Source organism: Cetorhinus maximus, chromosome 29, assembly GCF_964194155.1.
Source record: "Cetorhinus maximus chromosome 29, sCetMax3.hap1.1, whole genome shotgun sequence".
In the NCBI taxonomy this organism is placed as follows: domain Eukaryota; kingdom Metazoa; phylum Chordata; class Chondrichthyes; order Lamniformes; family Cetorhinidae; genus Cetorhinus; species Cetorhinus maximus.
In genome coordinates this window covers 22005939-22020436 of record NC_135907.1, presented here as the reverse complement: position 1 = coordinate 22020436, position 14498 = coordinate 22005939, and the positions used below count along the sequence as shown (strand labels likewise).

General features: G+C 44.8%; 1 protein-coding gene across 1 annotated transcript in view; it reads left to right on the top strand.

Annotated features, from left to right (window-relative positions):
* Nucleotides 1-14498, top strand: part of bcl2l12 (BCL2 like 12) — a 28053-nt gene that overhangs the window by 8724 nt on the left and 4831 nt on the right. Inside the window, exons 3-6 of the mRNA XM_078531783.1 lie at nt 3414-4024; nt 7383-7511; nt 7912-8012; nt 12457-12720. Coding sequence (XP_078387909.1) covers nt 3414-4024; nt 7383-7511; nt 7912-8012; nt 12457-12720 — 1105 coding nt within the window. The remainder of the gene's footprint in view (nt 1-3413; nt 4025-7382; nt 7512-7911; nt 8013-12456; nt 12721-14498) is intronic.

Here is a 14498-nt window from a genome sequence, read left to right as displayed (position 1 = left end):
ATATATGGGTCATACATGCACAAACTGCTTTAGCTTAGTAAATCAGATCTCCAAGTTTGGGGTTAATGAAGGCTATAGTCTTTGATTTTCCTTCAATTCCTTACCACTCCACAAAAAAAAACCCACCAGACCCAGTTCTGGACTTAATTTTAGGAAATGAAGCTGGAGGTGGAAGGAGTGACAGCGGGAGAGCACTTTAGTAATAGTGATCATAATTCAGTTAGTTATAACATAATTATGGAAAAGTCCAAAAATAGAGCAGGAGTTAGAGTTCTAAATTGGGGCAAAGCCAATTTTACTAAGCTGAGAAGAGATTTAGCAAAAGTGGACTGCAAACAGCTACTTGAAGATAAATCACTGTCAGAGCAGTGGGAGTCATTCAAAGCGGAGATTCAAGGGATTCAGCGAAAACATATTCCCACAAAGAAAAAGAATGGGAAGGCCAAATCTATAGCCCCCTGGATGCCAAGGAGCTTACAGGGTAAGATAAAGCCGAAAAGGAAAGCTGATGTCAGACACTGAGAACTCAATACTACAGAAAGCCAAGAGGAGTATGGAAAACAGAGGAGTGAAATCAAAAAGGAAATTCGGAAAGCAAAGAGAGGGTTTGAAAGAAAATCGGCAAGCAAAATCAAGGTGAACCCAAGGGTGTTTTATCAATACATTAAGAGTAAGAGAATAACTAAGGAAAGAGTAGGGCCCATAAAAGACCCAAAAAGATAACCTAAGTGTAGAGGCAGAAGATGTTGTTATGGTTCTTAATGAACATTTTGAATCTGTCTTCACAAATGAGGGGGACGATGCAGATATTGTAGTTAAGGAATGCGATAAACATAGGGAGAAGGGAAGTATTAATGGGATAAATGGATTAAGTGGATAAATCCAGGACCAGATTAAATGTACCCCAAGGCTGTTTAAAGAAGCCAGGGAGGAGATAGCAGAAGATCTGACCATCATTTTCCAACCCTCACTGGATACAGGTGTAGTCCCGGAGGATTGGAGGTCTGCTAACATTGTACCTTTGTTTAAAAAGGGAGCAAGGGATAGATTGTATAATTACAGGCCGGTCAGTCTGACCTCAGTAGTGGGCAAATGATTGGAATCAGTTCTGAGAAACAGAATAAACTGTCACTTAGAAAGGTACGGGTTAATCAAGGATAGTCAGCATGGATTTGTTAAGGGAAGATCATGTCTGACTAACTTGATTGAATTTTCTGAGGAAGTAATAAGGAGGATTGATGAGGGTAGTGTTGTTGATGTGGTCTACATGGATTTTAGCAAGGCGTTTGACAACGTCCCACATGGCATTCTGGTTAAAAGAATAAGAGTCCATGGGATCCAGAGGAATGTAGCAAGCTGGATACGGAATTGGATCAGTGGCAGGAAACAAAGGGTAATTGTTGACGGGTGTTTTTGCGACTGGAAGGCTATTTCCAGTGGAGTTCGGAAGGGCTCAGGACTAGGTCCCCTGCTTTTTGTGGTACGTATTAATGATTTGGGCGTGATCAAGAAGTTTGCAGACGACACAAATTTGCCACGTGGTTGATAGTGAGGAGGATTGCTATAGACTGCAGGAAGATATCAATGGACTGGTCAGGTGGGCAGAAAAGTGGCAAAAGAAAATTCAACCTGAGGTGATGCATTTGGGGAGGTCAAACAAGGCAAAGGAATACACAATTAACGGAAGGTTACTGAGAGGTGTAGAGGAAGTGAGTGACCTTGGAGTGAATGTCCACAGATCCCTGAAGGTAGCAGGAAGGTTGGTAAGATGGTTAGGAAGGCTTATGGAATCCTTTCCTTTATTAGCCGAGATATAGAATATAAGAGCATGGAGGTTATGCTGGAATTATATAAAACATTAGTTAGGCCACAACTTGAGTACCGTGTGCAGTTCTGGTCACCTCATTACAGAAAGGATGGAATTGCACTAGAGAAGGTGCAAAGGAGATCCACAAGAACATTACCAGGACTGGAAAATTGAGGCTATGAGGGAAGATTGGATAGGCTGGGCTGGAACAGAGGAGGCTGAGGGGAGATTTGATTGAGATGTACAAAATTGCGAGGGGCCTGGATAGAGAGGTCAGTGACTAGGGGGTCATAGATTTAAAGTTATTGGTAGAAAGATTGGAAGGGGAGATGAAGAAATGTCTTTTCACCCTTCTGGGTTGTGGGGGTCTGGAACTCACTGTCTGAAAGGGTAGTGGAGGCAGAAACCCTCAGCTCATTTAAAAGGTGTCTGGATATGGACCTCAAGTGCCGTAACCTGCAGGACTACAGACCAAATGCTGGAGAGTGGGGATTAGACTGGGTGGCTCGATTTTCGGCTGGCGCAGACACAATGGGCCAAGTGACCTCTTTCTGTGCCATAAACTTTCTATGATTGTATTACCCTGCAAATAATGCTACATCCTAACCCCTACCTACTCATCTTAGATCCCATTAACTCCTCCCTCCTTGTTCCTACTACTTCTGGCCAATGGTTGTAGTCTGTGATATTCCCTTCCCAGCAGCCCTGCACCCATGCACTACCTCCACCATCTCCCCCTTATCCCAGTGCTTTCGAAGGCTAACACACCTTTTGAAAGAGCAAACGGAATTTCAATTATATAGATCTTTCCTGACCTCAGGAAGTCCCAAAGCATTTTACAACCAGTGATACACTTTTGAAGTGTAGTCACTGTTGTATTGAAGGTAATGCTGCAGCCAAACTGCGCACAGCAAGATCCCACAAACGGCAATGTGGTAATGACCAGGTGTTCTGTTTTAGTGATGTTGGTTGAGGTTGGTTAGTGATATTGACCAGGACTCATGGGAGAACTCCCCTGATTTCCTGCAATAACGCTATGAGGTCTTGTGGTGCAGTGGATAGCGTCCCTACCTCTGGGCCAGAAGCTGCGGGTTCAAGTCCCACACCAGGACTTGATGGCCACGGAAGGTGCATTCATAACATGGCCAAACAGGTTGATTATCAGCCTGTAAATCCTTCCAATATGCCTGATGGCAGGCAGTGAGAGTGGGAGAGTTTGCTGGTCAGCCATATTGCAGAAGGCAACGGCAAACTACAGCAGTATTTTGCCAAGCATAATCATGGACCAATCCAATGGAAGTCCATGGCTGCCAATACCTTCTTTGGGCAGGGTACACAAAAGAGGTCTGTGAGTCTTTTCTACCCAATTGGGAGGCAGATTGTTTAATGTCTAATTGGAAGTTTTGCTGTTTGCAAACTCCACCTTCCACCTTTTGCTGCTCCGAGTCATTTCTTACTGATTTTTCTCACCCTGCCTTTTCTCAGAGGCAGAGATTTACAGGGAGCTACCAATCTGCTGATGTCTACCTCCCTTGACCATTAGTGTGGTGTAATGTTTTAACTGGTATTTTGCTACAGTGTCCATTTAATACTATCTTTTTAAAAGGACCCCCGATGGCCAGGATCCTAACGTTGCTGTGAAATCGCACGTTCGGCATAAGTCGAATCAAAAAGGGACTTTGGAACGAGAAATGGAGGAGAAAAAGAGGAGCCTGAAGCGAACGGAAGGAACTGAGGACAACATCGAATGGGATTCAACAGATGAGGAAATCGCCCAGGCAGAAGAGAAAAAACATGGCTTCAGAACGTCTATCAAGAAACTAATAAAAAGGCAAAGGAAGAAAAAGAGCAACGATGACTCTGACAAAAAGTCCAAGGATTCTTTAGATCTACTCGATGATCATGGACCTGGGAAGTATGGCAGTAAAGTTGATTCAAAGAGCAACTCCTTGAAAAGGCAGAAAAGCACAAACCCTTTAATAGCCTGCACGGTTGGTTCAATAGATTCCGTCACCTTCCATGCAAATGAAGGCACTGGAGAGGAGAGCAGCAAGCAAAGCTCCAAGAAGAGTGGCAGTCAGAAGTTCTTTAATCTGTTTAGGAAACAAGGGAAAACTGAAGATTCTTTCTTGGAGAAAGGTCAGGAGCCTGAGCCTTCCTCACCACGGCCCAACACGCTGCCTCTAATGACTGACCAATTGAACAACATAGACATAGGTGAGCAATTTGTCCTTCAAGAACCAACGGAACCCTGTTTGGAAGCTGATTGGGTTCTTTAGAAATGAGACCCTTTCTTCAAAAGGGATAGAATTGAAAAGCATGGCAGTTATGTTAAATTTGTATTGAAACTTGGTTAGACCACACTTGGCGTACTGTGCACAGTTCTGATCTCCATATTATAAGAAGGATTATAGAGATACTGGAGAAGCTGTAAGAGTTACTAGTACAGATTAATCAGGCTGGGGCTACTTTCTCTAAAAATTGAAGGCTGAGGGGGTGCCCAGAGAACCATGGATGGCCAGAGATATTCAGGTTACGATGAGAAGGAAAAGAGAGGCTTTTAGCAGGTACAAGGGAAGCAAATTAGCGGAGTACAGAAAGCGCAGGGTGGAACTTAAGAAAGCAATTAGGAGAGCAAAAAGGGGATATGAGAAAGCTCTGGCTGGTAAAAGTATGGAAAATCCCAAGATATTCTATAAGTATATCAATGGGAAGAGGATAACCAGGGAAAGAGTAGGGCCCATAAGGGACCAAGGGGGAAATCTATGGGTGGAGCCAGAGGACATCGCTAGAGTGTTGAATGAATACTTCACATCAGTCTTCACCCAAGAGAATGAGGATGAAGGTATCAAAGTCGGGGAGATAGACTGCGAGGTTCTTAAGCAAATTGATATAGGGAGTGACAAGATATTGGAGGTGTTGGCAGGCTTAAAAGTGGTCAAATCTCCAGGTCTAGATGATTTGTGTCCCAGACTTCTGAGGGAGGCAAGGGAGGAGATCACAGCGGCTCTGACCCAAATTTTTAATTCCTCTCTAGCCACGGGGGAGGTGCCAGAGAACTGGAGAACAGCTAATGTGGTTCCGCTATTTAAGAAGGGTTGTAGAGATAAACCAAGGAACTACAGGCCAGTGAGTCTCACGTCAGTGGTAGGGAAACTATTGGAGAAAATTCTGAAGGAGAGAATCTATCTCCACTTGGAGAGGCAAGGTTTGATCAGGGATAGTCATCATGGCTTTGTCAGAGGGAGGTCATGCCTAACAAATTTGATTGAATTTTTTGAGGAGGTGACCAGGTATGTAGATGAGGGTAGTGCAGCTGAAGTAGTTTATATGGATTTCAGCAAAGCCTTTGACAAGGCCCCACATGGGAGACTTATAAAGAAGGCAAATGCACATGGGATACAGGGTAATTTGATAAGGTGGATTCAAAATTGGCTTAGTTGTAGGAAACAGAGGGTGATGACAGAAGAATGCTTTAGTGACTGGAAGCCAGTGTCCTTTGGCGTACCACAGGGATCTGTGCTCGGTCCCCTATTATTTGTCATTTATATAAACAACATAGATGACTATGTGGTGGGTAGGATTAGTAAGTTTGCGGATGACACAAAGATTGGCCGGAAGGTTAACAGTGAGGTTGAGTGTCTTGGGCTACAGGAAGATATAGACGGGATGGTCAAATGGGCAGATAAGTGGCAGATGGAATTTAACCCTGAAAAGTGTGAGGTGATACACTTTGGAAGGAATAATTTGACTAGGAAGTATTCAATGAACGACATGACACTAGGAAGTTCTGAAGAACAAAGGGACCTTGGCGTGTGAGTCCATAGATCTCTGAAGGCAGAGGGGCATGTTAGTGGGGTGGTGAAAAAGGCATATGGGACACTTGCCTTTATCAATTGAGGCATAGATTACAAAAGTAGAGAGGTCATGTTGGAGTTGTATAGAACCTTGGTAAGGCCACAGCTGGAGTACTGTGTGCAGTTCTGGTCACCACATTATAGGAAGGATGTGATTGCACTGGAGGGGGTGCAGAGGAGATTCACCAGGATGTTGCCTGGGATGAAGCATTTAAGTTATGAAGAGAGGTTGTATAGACTTGGGTTGTTTTCATTGGAGCAGAGAAGACTGAGGGGGCGACCTGATTGAGGTGTACAAGATTATGAGGGGCATGGACAGGGTGGATAGGGAACAGCTGTTCCCCTTAGTTGAAGGTTCAGTCACAAAGGGACATAAGTTCAAGGTGAGGGGCAGGATGTGGGGATATGAGGAAAAACATTTTTACCCAGAGGGTGGTGACGGTCTGGAATGCGCTGCCTGGGAGGGTGGTGGAGGCGGGTTGCCTCACATCCTTTAAAAAGTACCTGGATGAGCACTTGGTATGTCATAACATTGAAGGTTATGGGCCAAGTGCTGGTAAATGGGATCGGGTAGGTAGGTCAGGTGTTTCTCACGTGTCAGTGCAGACTCGATGGGCCGAAGGGCCTCTTCTGTACTGTGTGATTCTGTGATATAATTAAGATTATAAAAGGGTTTGATAAGGTAGGGGTAGAGAAGATGTTTCCATTTGTGTGTGAGACCAAAACAAGAGCATAAATATAAGACAGTCACTAAAGAATCCAATAGGGGATTCAAGGGAAACTCCTTTATCCAGAGGGTGGTGAGAATGTGGAACTCACTACCACAGGGAGTGGTTGAGGTGAATAACATTGACACATTTAAGGGGAAGTTGGATAAATACATGAAGGAGGAAGGAATTGAAGGATATGTTGATTGAGTTAGATGAAGCGGTTGGGCAGAGACTCATATGGAGCATAAACTGGCATGGATCTGTTAGGCCGAATGGCCTGTTTCTATGCTGTAAATGTTTGTAATGCATCCAAACATTCCAGGGTATGTCTTGTTGGAACAATCAATCCAGTGCTAGGCTGCAATAAGAATGATAAAGTAAATAGGTTTCATTCCGGTTTCTGTTACAATTGACTAACCACACAGGCCAGTGTTATACTGGGCCATATAGGAACAGAAGGTAATTCAGCCTCCTAGTCAATTCTGCCATTCAATTAGATTAACTAATGAAGTACATTTGAAGTGTAGTCAGTATTGTAAGAAATGTGGCAACCAATTTGTGCACAGCAAGCTCCCACAAATAGTCTGTCTTTCAATAATGTTGATTGAGGGATAAATATTGGCCAAGACACTAGGGCAAACTTTCCTGCCCTTCTTCAAAATAGTGAGGGGCAAGCAGGGCATCAGTTGAAGTCTCATCCAAAACTCAGCACCTGCAGCGGTGTAGCACTCCCTCAATTCTGCGCTCGAGTGTCAACCTGGATTTTGCACTCAAGTATCTGGAGTGGGATTTGAACCCAGAACCTTCCGACTCAGATACGTGAGCGCGGCACACTGAGCCAGGGCTGACACTGTGGCTGTGTCCAAGCCTCTTGTGTGTGTTTTGCAGCCTTGTGTCACTCTGTCAGCCTTGTGTCACTCTGTCAGCCTTGTGTCACTCTGTCAGCCATTTTGTCGTTACCATCCAACTCAAGATTTCAGTGGATTTTTTTTTTTTCATTGTTTCCAGGCAAAAATGAAAATGTAGAATTCTACTCAAAGGTGGCGATGAAGCTGGATAAATTAGCACAGCAGTACTGTGCTCAGACTGGTATTGACCGATTGTCCCCAAGCATTGAAGTTGATGCACCAGAAAGAGGTAAGTGTTGTCTGGGGCCCAGGGAGGGGGTTGGGGCTCTGGAACCCGAGGGAGGGATGAGGGGCTTTGAGACCCGAGGAGAGGGAGGTCTGGAACCTGAGGGGCAGGGTCCCAAGGAGGTGTGGATGTTTGGAGGAGCAAATGAACTAGATTGAGTGTTCCGATGTAACATTCTCCAAAAAGAGAACTTCTTCTGGAGAGCAAATGACCCCTTGCCTCCCACCTAACTTTTCCTCCATTCTTGAGTCTGTGGAGAAGGTTGAGAGTTGGATATCCCACCTAATAGGATAATGTGGGCACGGAGCACTGGATGGTATGAATAGGAGTGACTGCAAATTCACCCAGGATGTGTCGGTACAGATTCTCCCATCTGATGTCTACTCTCATTCAATTTCTCTAGTGAATAATAATATCGCACAGAATGCGATGACTGACAAGGAGAAGATGATTGAGAAAATTGTGTTCTTGCTACAACGACAAGGAGATGGAATTAACGAGAAGGTGAGAGGCAGTTGAGGCAGCCTGAGGGGAGGTGCAGTGGCCGAAAGTCTTGTGTTGAATGTTATCCAAAACTCTAATCCAACAGAGCCTGAGAGTGGCCTTTTCCAGCTTCCAAAGGCTTTGGGGCTGCTTTCAATGTTCAAACATTCGGGGTCTCATAGAAACTTACAGCACAAGAAGAGACCATTCAGCCCATCAGGCCTATACTGTCTCGTTGAAAAAGCAATTGTGTTTACGCCTGCATCCCAGCTTTTTGACCGTAATCCTATAAATTCCTCACCCCCAAATATTTGTCCCCAACTCTCTTTGAAAATTTTATATAGAATCAACTTCCACCACCTTTTCAGGTAATGTGTTCCAGATCCTGACAACTCTTGAGTGAAAACCTTTCATCTCTCCTCTAGATCTTCTGAGAGTGATCTATCTCTGTGAGAGAGTTTCGACCTTGCTGGTGGGGAACTTGCCACAAAGGAGCCTTAAGATTGAGATTGGGTCTGTGGACAGTTCAATTCGATATACACACAATTCCATTCCTTTCTCAACTCTCAGAAACACGATAGGTAAAATTCTCATCCTTCCCCATCGTTCCTGAGGCTGTGGCCCTTTTGGGGCAAGATTTCAAGGAGTGAACTGCGCTCCCGAGATCATTCCTAAATGGAGCCAAGAGAATGATTCCCAATGGCAGGTTAGCTTGTATTATGAGGACAGGTTGCATAGTCTAGGGTTGTATTCCCTTGAAATTAGAAGGTTAAGGGATGATCTAATTGAGATGTTTCTACGATGATTAAAAGGAGTTGATAGGGTAGATAGAGCGAAACTATTTTCTCTGGTGGGTGAGTCCAGGGCTGATGTCAGGAAGCACTTTTCCACACAAAGGGGAGTGGAAATCCGGAAAACTCTTCCCTCAAAAAGCTGTTGAGGCTGGGGGGTCAGGTTGATAAATTTTTGTTGGGCATGGGCATGAAGGGATAGGGAATGAAAGCAGGTAGATGGGGTTGAGATGCGGATCAGCCATTCTCTAATTGAATTCTGGTCCAGGATAGAGGGACTGAATGGCCGCCTCTCGTTCCTGTGTTCCTAATTTGGGTAGTTCCCATTCACCCTGGTTGCTGTCTTTGTGAATGTCTATGCTTGCTGATCAACCCGCCACAGCATTATGCTGGGAGAGTTAGAACAAAAGCAATCATGCGACCCCTCGCATCTGCTCTGCCATTCAACAGGATCTTTAGGATCAGATGCAGTTTTCAGGTGAAGTGAGGTCAGGGTGGAAGGGGTTAATTATTCTTCAGGATGAGCTAATAATTCACTTCAAAAACAGAATTACCTGGAAAAACTCAGCAAGTCTGGCAGCATCGGCGGAGAAGAAATCAGTTAACGTTTCGAGCCTTCATGGCCCTTCGGCAGAACTGCAGCATAGTTTCAACAAGGGAGAAATATAAATTGGTTTAAGGTGGGTGGGGGGGGGGGGAAGAGACACATTGAGGGTGTGGTGTGATGATTGTGGAGATGAGCAGATAATCAAAAGATGTCACAGACAAAAGGGTCAAAGAGGTGTTGAAGGTGGTGGTCTTTGTCTGAGAAAAGTGCTAATTAAGAATGGAAGACAGGATATTCAAAGTACAGCTCTAGTGGGGGTGGGGTGGAAAGACTAAAGGTTTTAGTTTTAGATTTAAAAATAATGGAAATAGGTGGGGAAAGAAGAATCTATACAAATTATTGAAAAAAAAAGCAGGGGGGGGGGGGAAAGAAACGGGGTGGGGATGGGGGGAGGGGGAGTTTAAGATCTAAAGTTGTTGAATTCAATATTCAGCCCAGAGGGCTGTAAAGTGCCTAGTCGGAAGATGAGGTGCTGTTCCTCCAGTTTGCGTTGGGCTTCACTGGAACAATGCAGCAAGCCAAGGACAGACATGTTGGCAAGAGAACAGGGTGGAGTGTTAAAATGGCAAGCGACAGGGAGGTTTGGGTCTTTCTTGCGGACAGACCGCAGGTGTTCCGCAAAACGGTCGCCCAGTTTGCGTTTGGTCTCTCCAATGTAGAGGAGACCGCATTGGGAGCAATGAATGCAGTAGACTAAGTTAGGGGAAATGCAAGTGAAATGCTGCTTCACTTGAAAGGAGTGTTTGGGCCCTTGGACGGTGAGGAGAGAGGAAGTGAAGGGGCAGGTGTTGCATCGCCCACGCAGAAGATGCAACACCTGCCCCTTCACTTCCTCTCTCCTCACCGTCCAAGGGCCCAAACACTCCTTTCAAGTGAAGCAGCATTTCACTTGCATTTCCCCTAACTTAGTCTACTGCATTCATTGCTCCCAATGCGGTCTCCTCTACATTGGAGAGACCAAACGCAAACTGGGCGACCGTTTTGCGGAACACCTGCGGTCTGTCCGCAAGAAAGACCCAAACCTCCCTGTCGCTTGCCATTTTAACACTCCACCCTGTTCTCTTGCCAACATGTCTGTCCTTGGCTTGCTGCATTGTTCCAGTGAAGCCCAACGCAAACTGGAGGAACAGCACCTCATCTTCCGACTAGGCACTTTACAGCCCTCTGGGCTGAATATTGAATTCAACAACTTTAGATCTTAAACTCCCCCTCCCCCCATCCCCACCCCGTTTCTTTCCCCCCCCCCCCCTCCGCTTTTTTTTTTTCAATAATTTATATAGATTCTTCTTTCCCCACCTATTTCCATTATTTTTAAATCTAAAACTAAAACCTTTAGTTTTTCCACCCCACCCCCACTAGAGCTGTACTTTGAATATCCTGTCTTCCATTCTTAATTAGCACTTTTCTCAGACAAAGACCACCACCTTCAACACCTCTTTGACCCTTTTGTCTGTGACATCTTTTGATTATCTGCTCATCTCCACAATCATCACACCACACCCTCAATGTGTCTCTTCCACCCCCCCCCACCCACCTTAAACCAATTTATATTTCTCCCTTGTTGAAACTATGCTGCAGTTCTGCCGAAGGGCCATGAAGGCTCGAAACGTTAACTGATTTCTTCTCCGCCGATGCTGCCAGACTTGCTGAGTTTTTCCAGGTAATTCTGTTTTTGTTTTGGATTTCCAGCATCCGCAGTAGCTTTTAGCTTTTTGTTTTTATAATAATTCACTTCTCTGTTTTAAAGTCGTACAGTCTTGGATTTGCTATTTAATTATAAATATCTAACCTTACAGCAAACCAGGAAGTAGAGAAGTAAGCAGCTCGTTAGAGTCTAAATGTTTCATTGCATTATAGGCTAAGGGAGCTGGGAGGTGGAGAACTGAGGTGATATATACAGCGCCACCAATGGCAGGAGGATTTAATACAAAGTGACATATTTACATAGGAAGCTCTCATTATAAATAGAATCATACAGAACAGAAACAGGCCATTTGGCCCATCATGCCTGTGCCAGCTCTATGATAGAGCTATCGAATTAATCCCTCTCCCCTGCTGTTTCCCCATAGCCTTGCAAGTGTTTTCCTTCCAAGTATTTATCCAATTCCCTTTTGAAAATTGCTATTGAATCTGCTTCTGCTGTCATTTCAGGCAGCGCCTTCCAGATCATAACATCTCATTGTGCAAAAGAAAAAAAATTCTTCTCATCTCCCCCTCTGGTTCTTTAGCCAATTACCTTGAACCAGCATCACCTGATTACCAACCCTCCTGCCAGTGGAAACAGTTCCCCCTTATTTAGTTTATTAAAAACCCCTTATAATTTTGAACTTCTCTATCAAACCTACCCCGCTCTAAAGAGAACAATCCCAGATTCTCCAATCTCTCCATATAATGGTTCCCCGGAACCATTCTAGTAAAACCTCCATCCTGGTCTCTCCAAGGCCTTGACATCCTTCCTAAAGTGTGTTGTCCAGGAGTGGATACAATGCACTAGCTGAGGCCTAACCAGTGATTGATAAAGGTTTAGCATAGCTGCCTTGATTTTTGTAACTCTATGCCTCAAATGAAAAGAGCACAGCTCCAATATGTTATTTCTAACAGCCTTCTCAACATATCCTGCCGTCTTTTATACGGACGCCTCCAGGTCTGTTTCTCTGACCCCTTTGAGCCATTTAGTTTACATTAAATGTAGGCATTATAAAAGAGAAAATTTGATACAGAGAAACGTTAGCTGGATCCACGCTGGTTGGTGAAGTTAAAACGAAGACACGGCAGCTATCTTCGCTGGAGAGAGTTTATTCACTTAGCTCATTGTCCATGCCACTCCCTCCCCCACAGTGTCCCAGCTATCCCCATTTATAGGTGTGCAAATACCCATCACCTGTTTAACAGTGTAATTTCCATTAAACCTTAACGATGTAACTCATAAGCCATTGAAAATAATAACCAGTGATGGAAAGTATGGCTTTTAAGATCTAAGTGAGTAGAGATGTAAGACTTTTTTCATACACGTGTATATAGTATTTTAAGTTAATATGTGCTTCATGTTAAACTTACTCTCTTGTAGATAAAGGAAGACCCTCTGCTCCAGCGTACCATGAGCAGGATGTCCTACCGCAGCTTTTCACACCTGGTGGAAGTCTTTACAGCCAATGCTGAGGAGCAACACAAGGGCCCCACCGCCAGCCCTGAGCTCACAAAGATCGCACTGACCATGGAGCTAACACGGAGAGTGGCTGGGATCAGCAGCCACCCAGTGCAGCAACTGATGGGCTACACCATGCAGTACATGGACATGTTTGTTCCCTGGCTGCAGGAGAACGGCGGATGGGTGAGTGAACATCACTGGCATTAAAAGAAGGAACTTTTGATCTCCCAAGGTAATGTTGGCTTCAGAAAAACCGAGGTACTGTGATCCCTCCAACCGACATGGAAGTGAAAGCAAGCACCTCCCTCCTTTCCTGGAGACCATCACTCCTACCGGCACCTGCACTCTCTGGTGCCTTGAGCTCCACTACCTGCAGAGTATTGGCTGGCTATCTGACTGAGGAAGACATCACAGTCAGCTCTACCTCGTCCTCACTCAATGTCTGCTGGTTTTCCCGATTCACTGCGTAGTGATTGTAAGCCAAATTTTTAACACATCCTCCTGACACAAGGCAATTGTAGTTTGATACCACGAGCCCAATTAATGATTAATTAGCCAAGCTCAAAGAGTGTGGGATCTTCCTGGTCTGTCGGTCTCAATACCACAGCAAGTGAAGAAAATTGCTCAACTCTGTCTGGATGGATCTACTAGTCCAGGGGCAAAAGTAAGTTTTCTAGTCCCTAATTAAGCTCATGCAACATTTTTTTCAAGGAATGCGGGCATCGCTAGCTAGGCCAGCATTTGTCACCCATCCCTAATTGCCCATGAGAGGGTACTGTTGAGTCTCCTTCAAGAACTACTGCAGTCCATGTGGTGTAGGTACACCCACAGTGCTGTTAGGCAGGGAGTTCTAGGATTTTGACCCACTGACAGTGAAGGAACGGAGATATATTTCCAAGTCAGGAGCTGTCAGAATTTGTCCTCTCTATGGATTCCAAACTAACCTCCCTGGAGGGAGGGCTGATCCCTTTTTCTTTTCTTCGATTTTAAAATTCTCACCCTTGTTTTCAGATCTCTCCATGGCCTCGCCCATCCTCTTTCCCAGCCTCACAATTCTCTCAGATCTCTGCGCTCCTCCCAATTTGGCCTCTTGAGCATCTACAATTTTCATTGCTCTGCCATGGTCAGAGGTGCATTCAGCTCTCTGGGCCCTAAGCATTGAAATTCCCTCCCTAGACATCTCCTCGTCTCCACCTCTCTCTTCTCCTCAAAGGCGATCCTTAAAAACTTGCTTCTTTGGCCAAACTTTTAGTCACCTGTCCAAAACATCTCTATGTGGTTTGATGTCAATCCTGGTCTGATAAAGCTCCTGTGAAATGCCTTGGGATATTTTAAATACAAGTTGCTGTTGCTGTTGATTCCCTTCCCCATTCATGAAGCAAAGAAAGAGAAAGAAAGAACATGGCGTTTACAAATTGATTCATCAGGCCCTTTGGACACCCCAAAGCACTTTACAACAAATGGATTTCAGTCACTCTCAGGCAACCGTGGCAGCCCATTTGAACACTGCAAGTTCCCATAAGCAGCAGATTTAATCAATGCCCCGTTACTTTGTCTGCTTTTGGTGAGGGTGGGTGGGTAAGGGAGGGAGAAAAGTTGTCTAGGACCACCAGGAGAACTGCCCTCCAAATAGCACCAATGGAGTTTTTCGCCCACCTCCATAGTCCAATGGGGCCTCACCTAAAAGATGCCACCTGACAATGCAGCACTCTCTCAGTACAGCATTGACATGCCCATCTCGATCATGTGATCAAGCCCACATGGACTAACTCGGAGGTAAGAGTGCTACCACCGAAGTTAAACTGGTGTCCGAGCTAAATTTACACTAAGCACTCCTCATATACGTTGGATCTTGTTTGCTTGAAGATGGGAAGCTGTGTGTGCTTAAACATCAGTGAAATGGGTTTTGTTATGATCCCAGCTAATGTTATTACTGGACAAATCAGATCGCAGAATGGAAC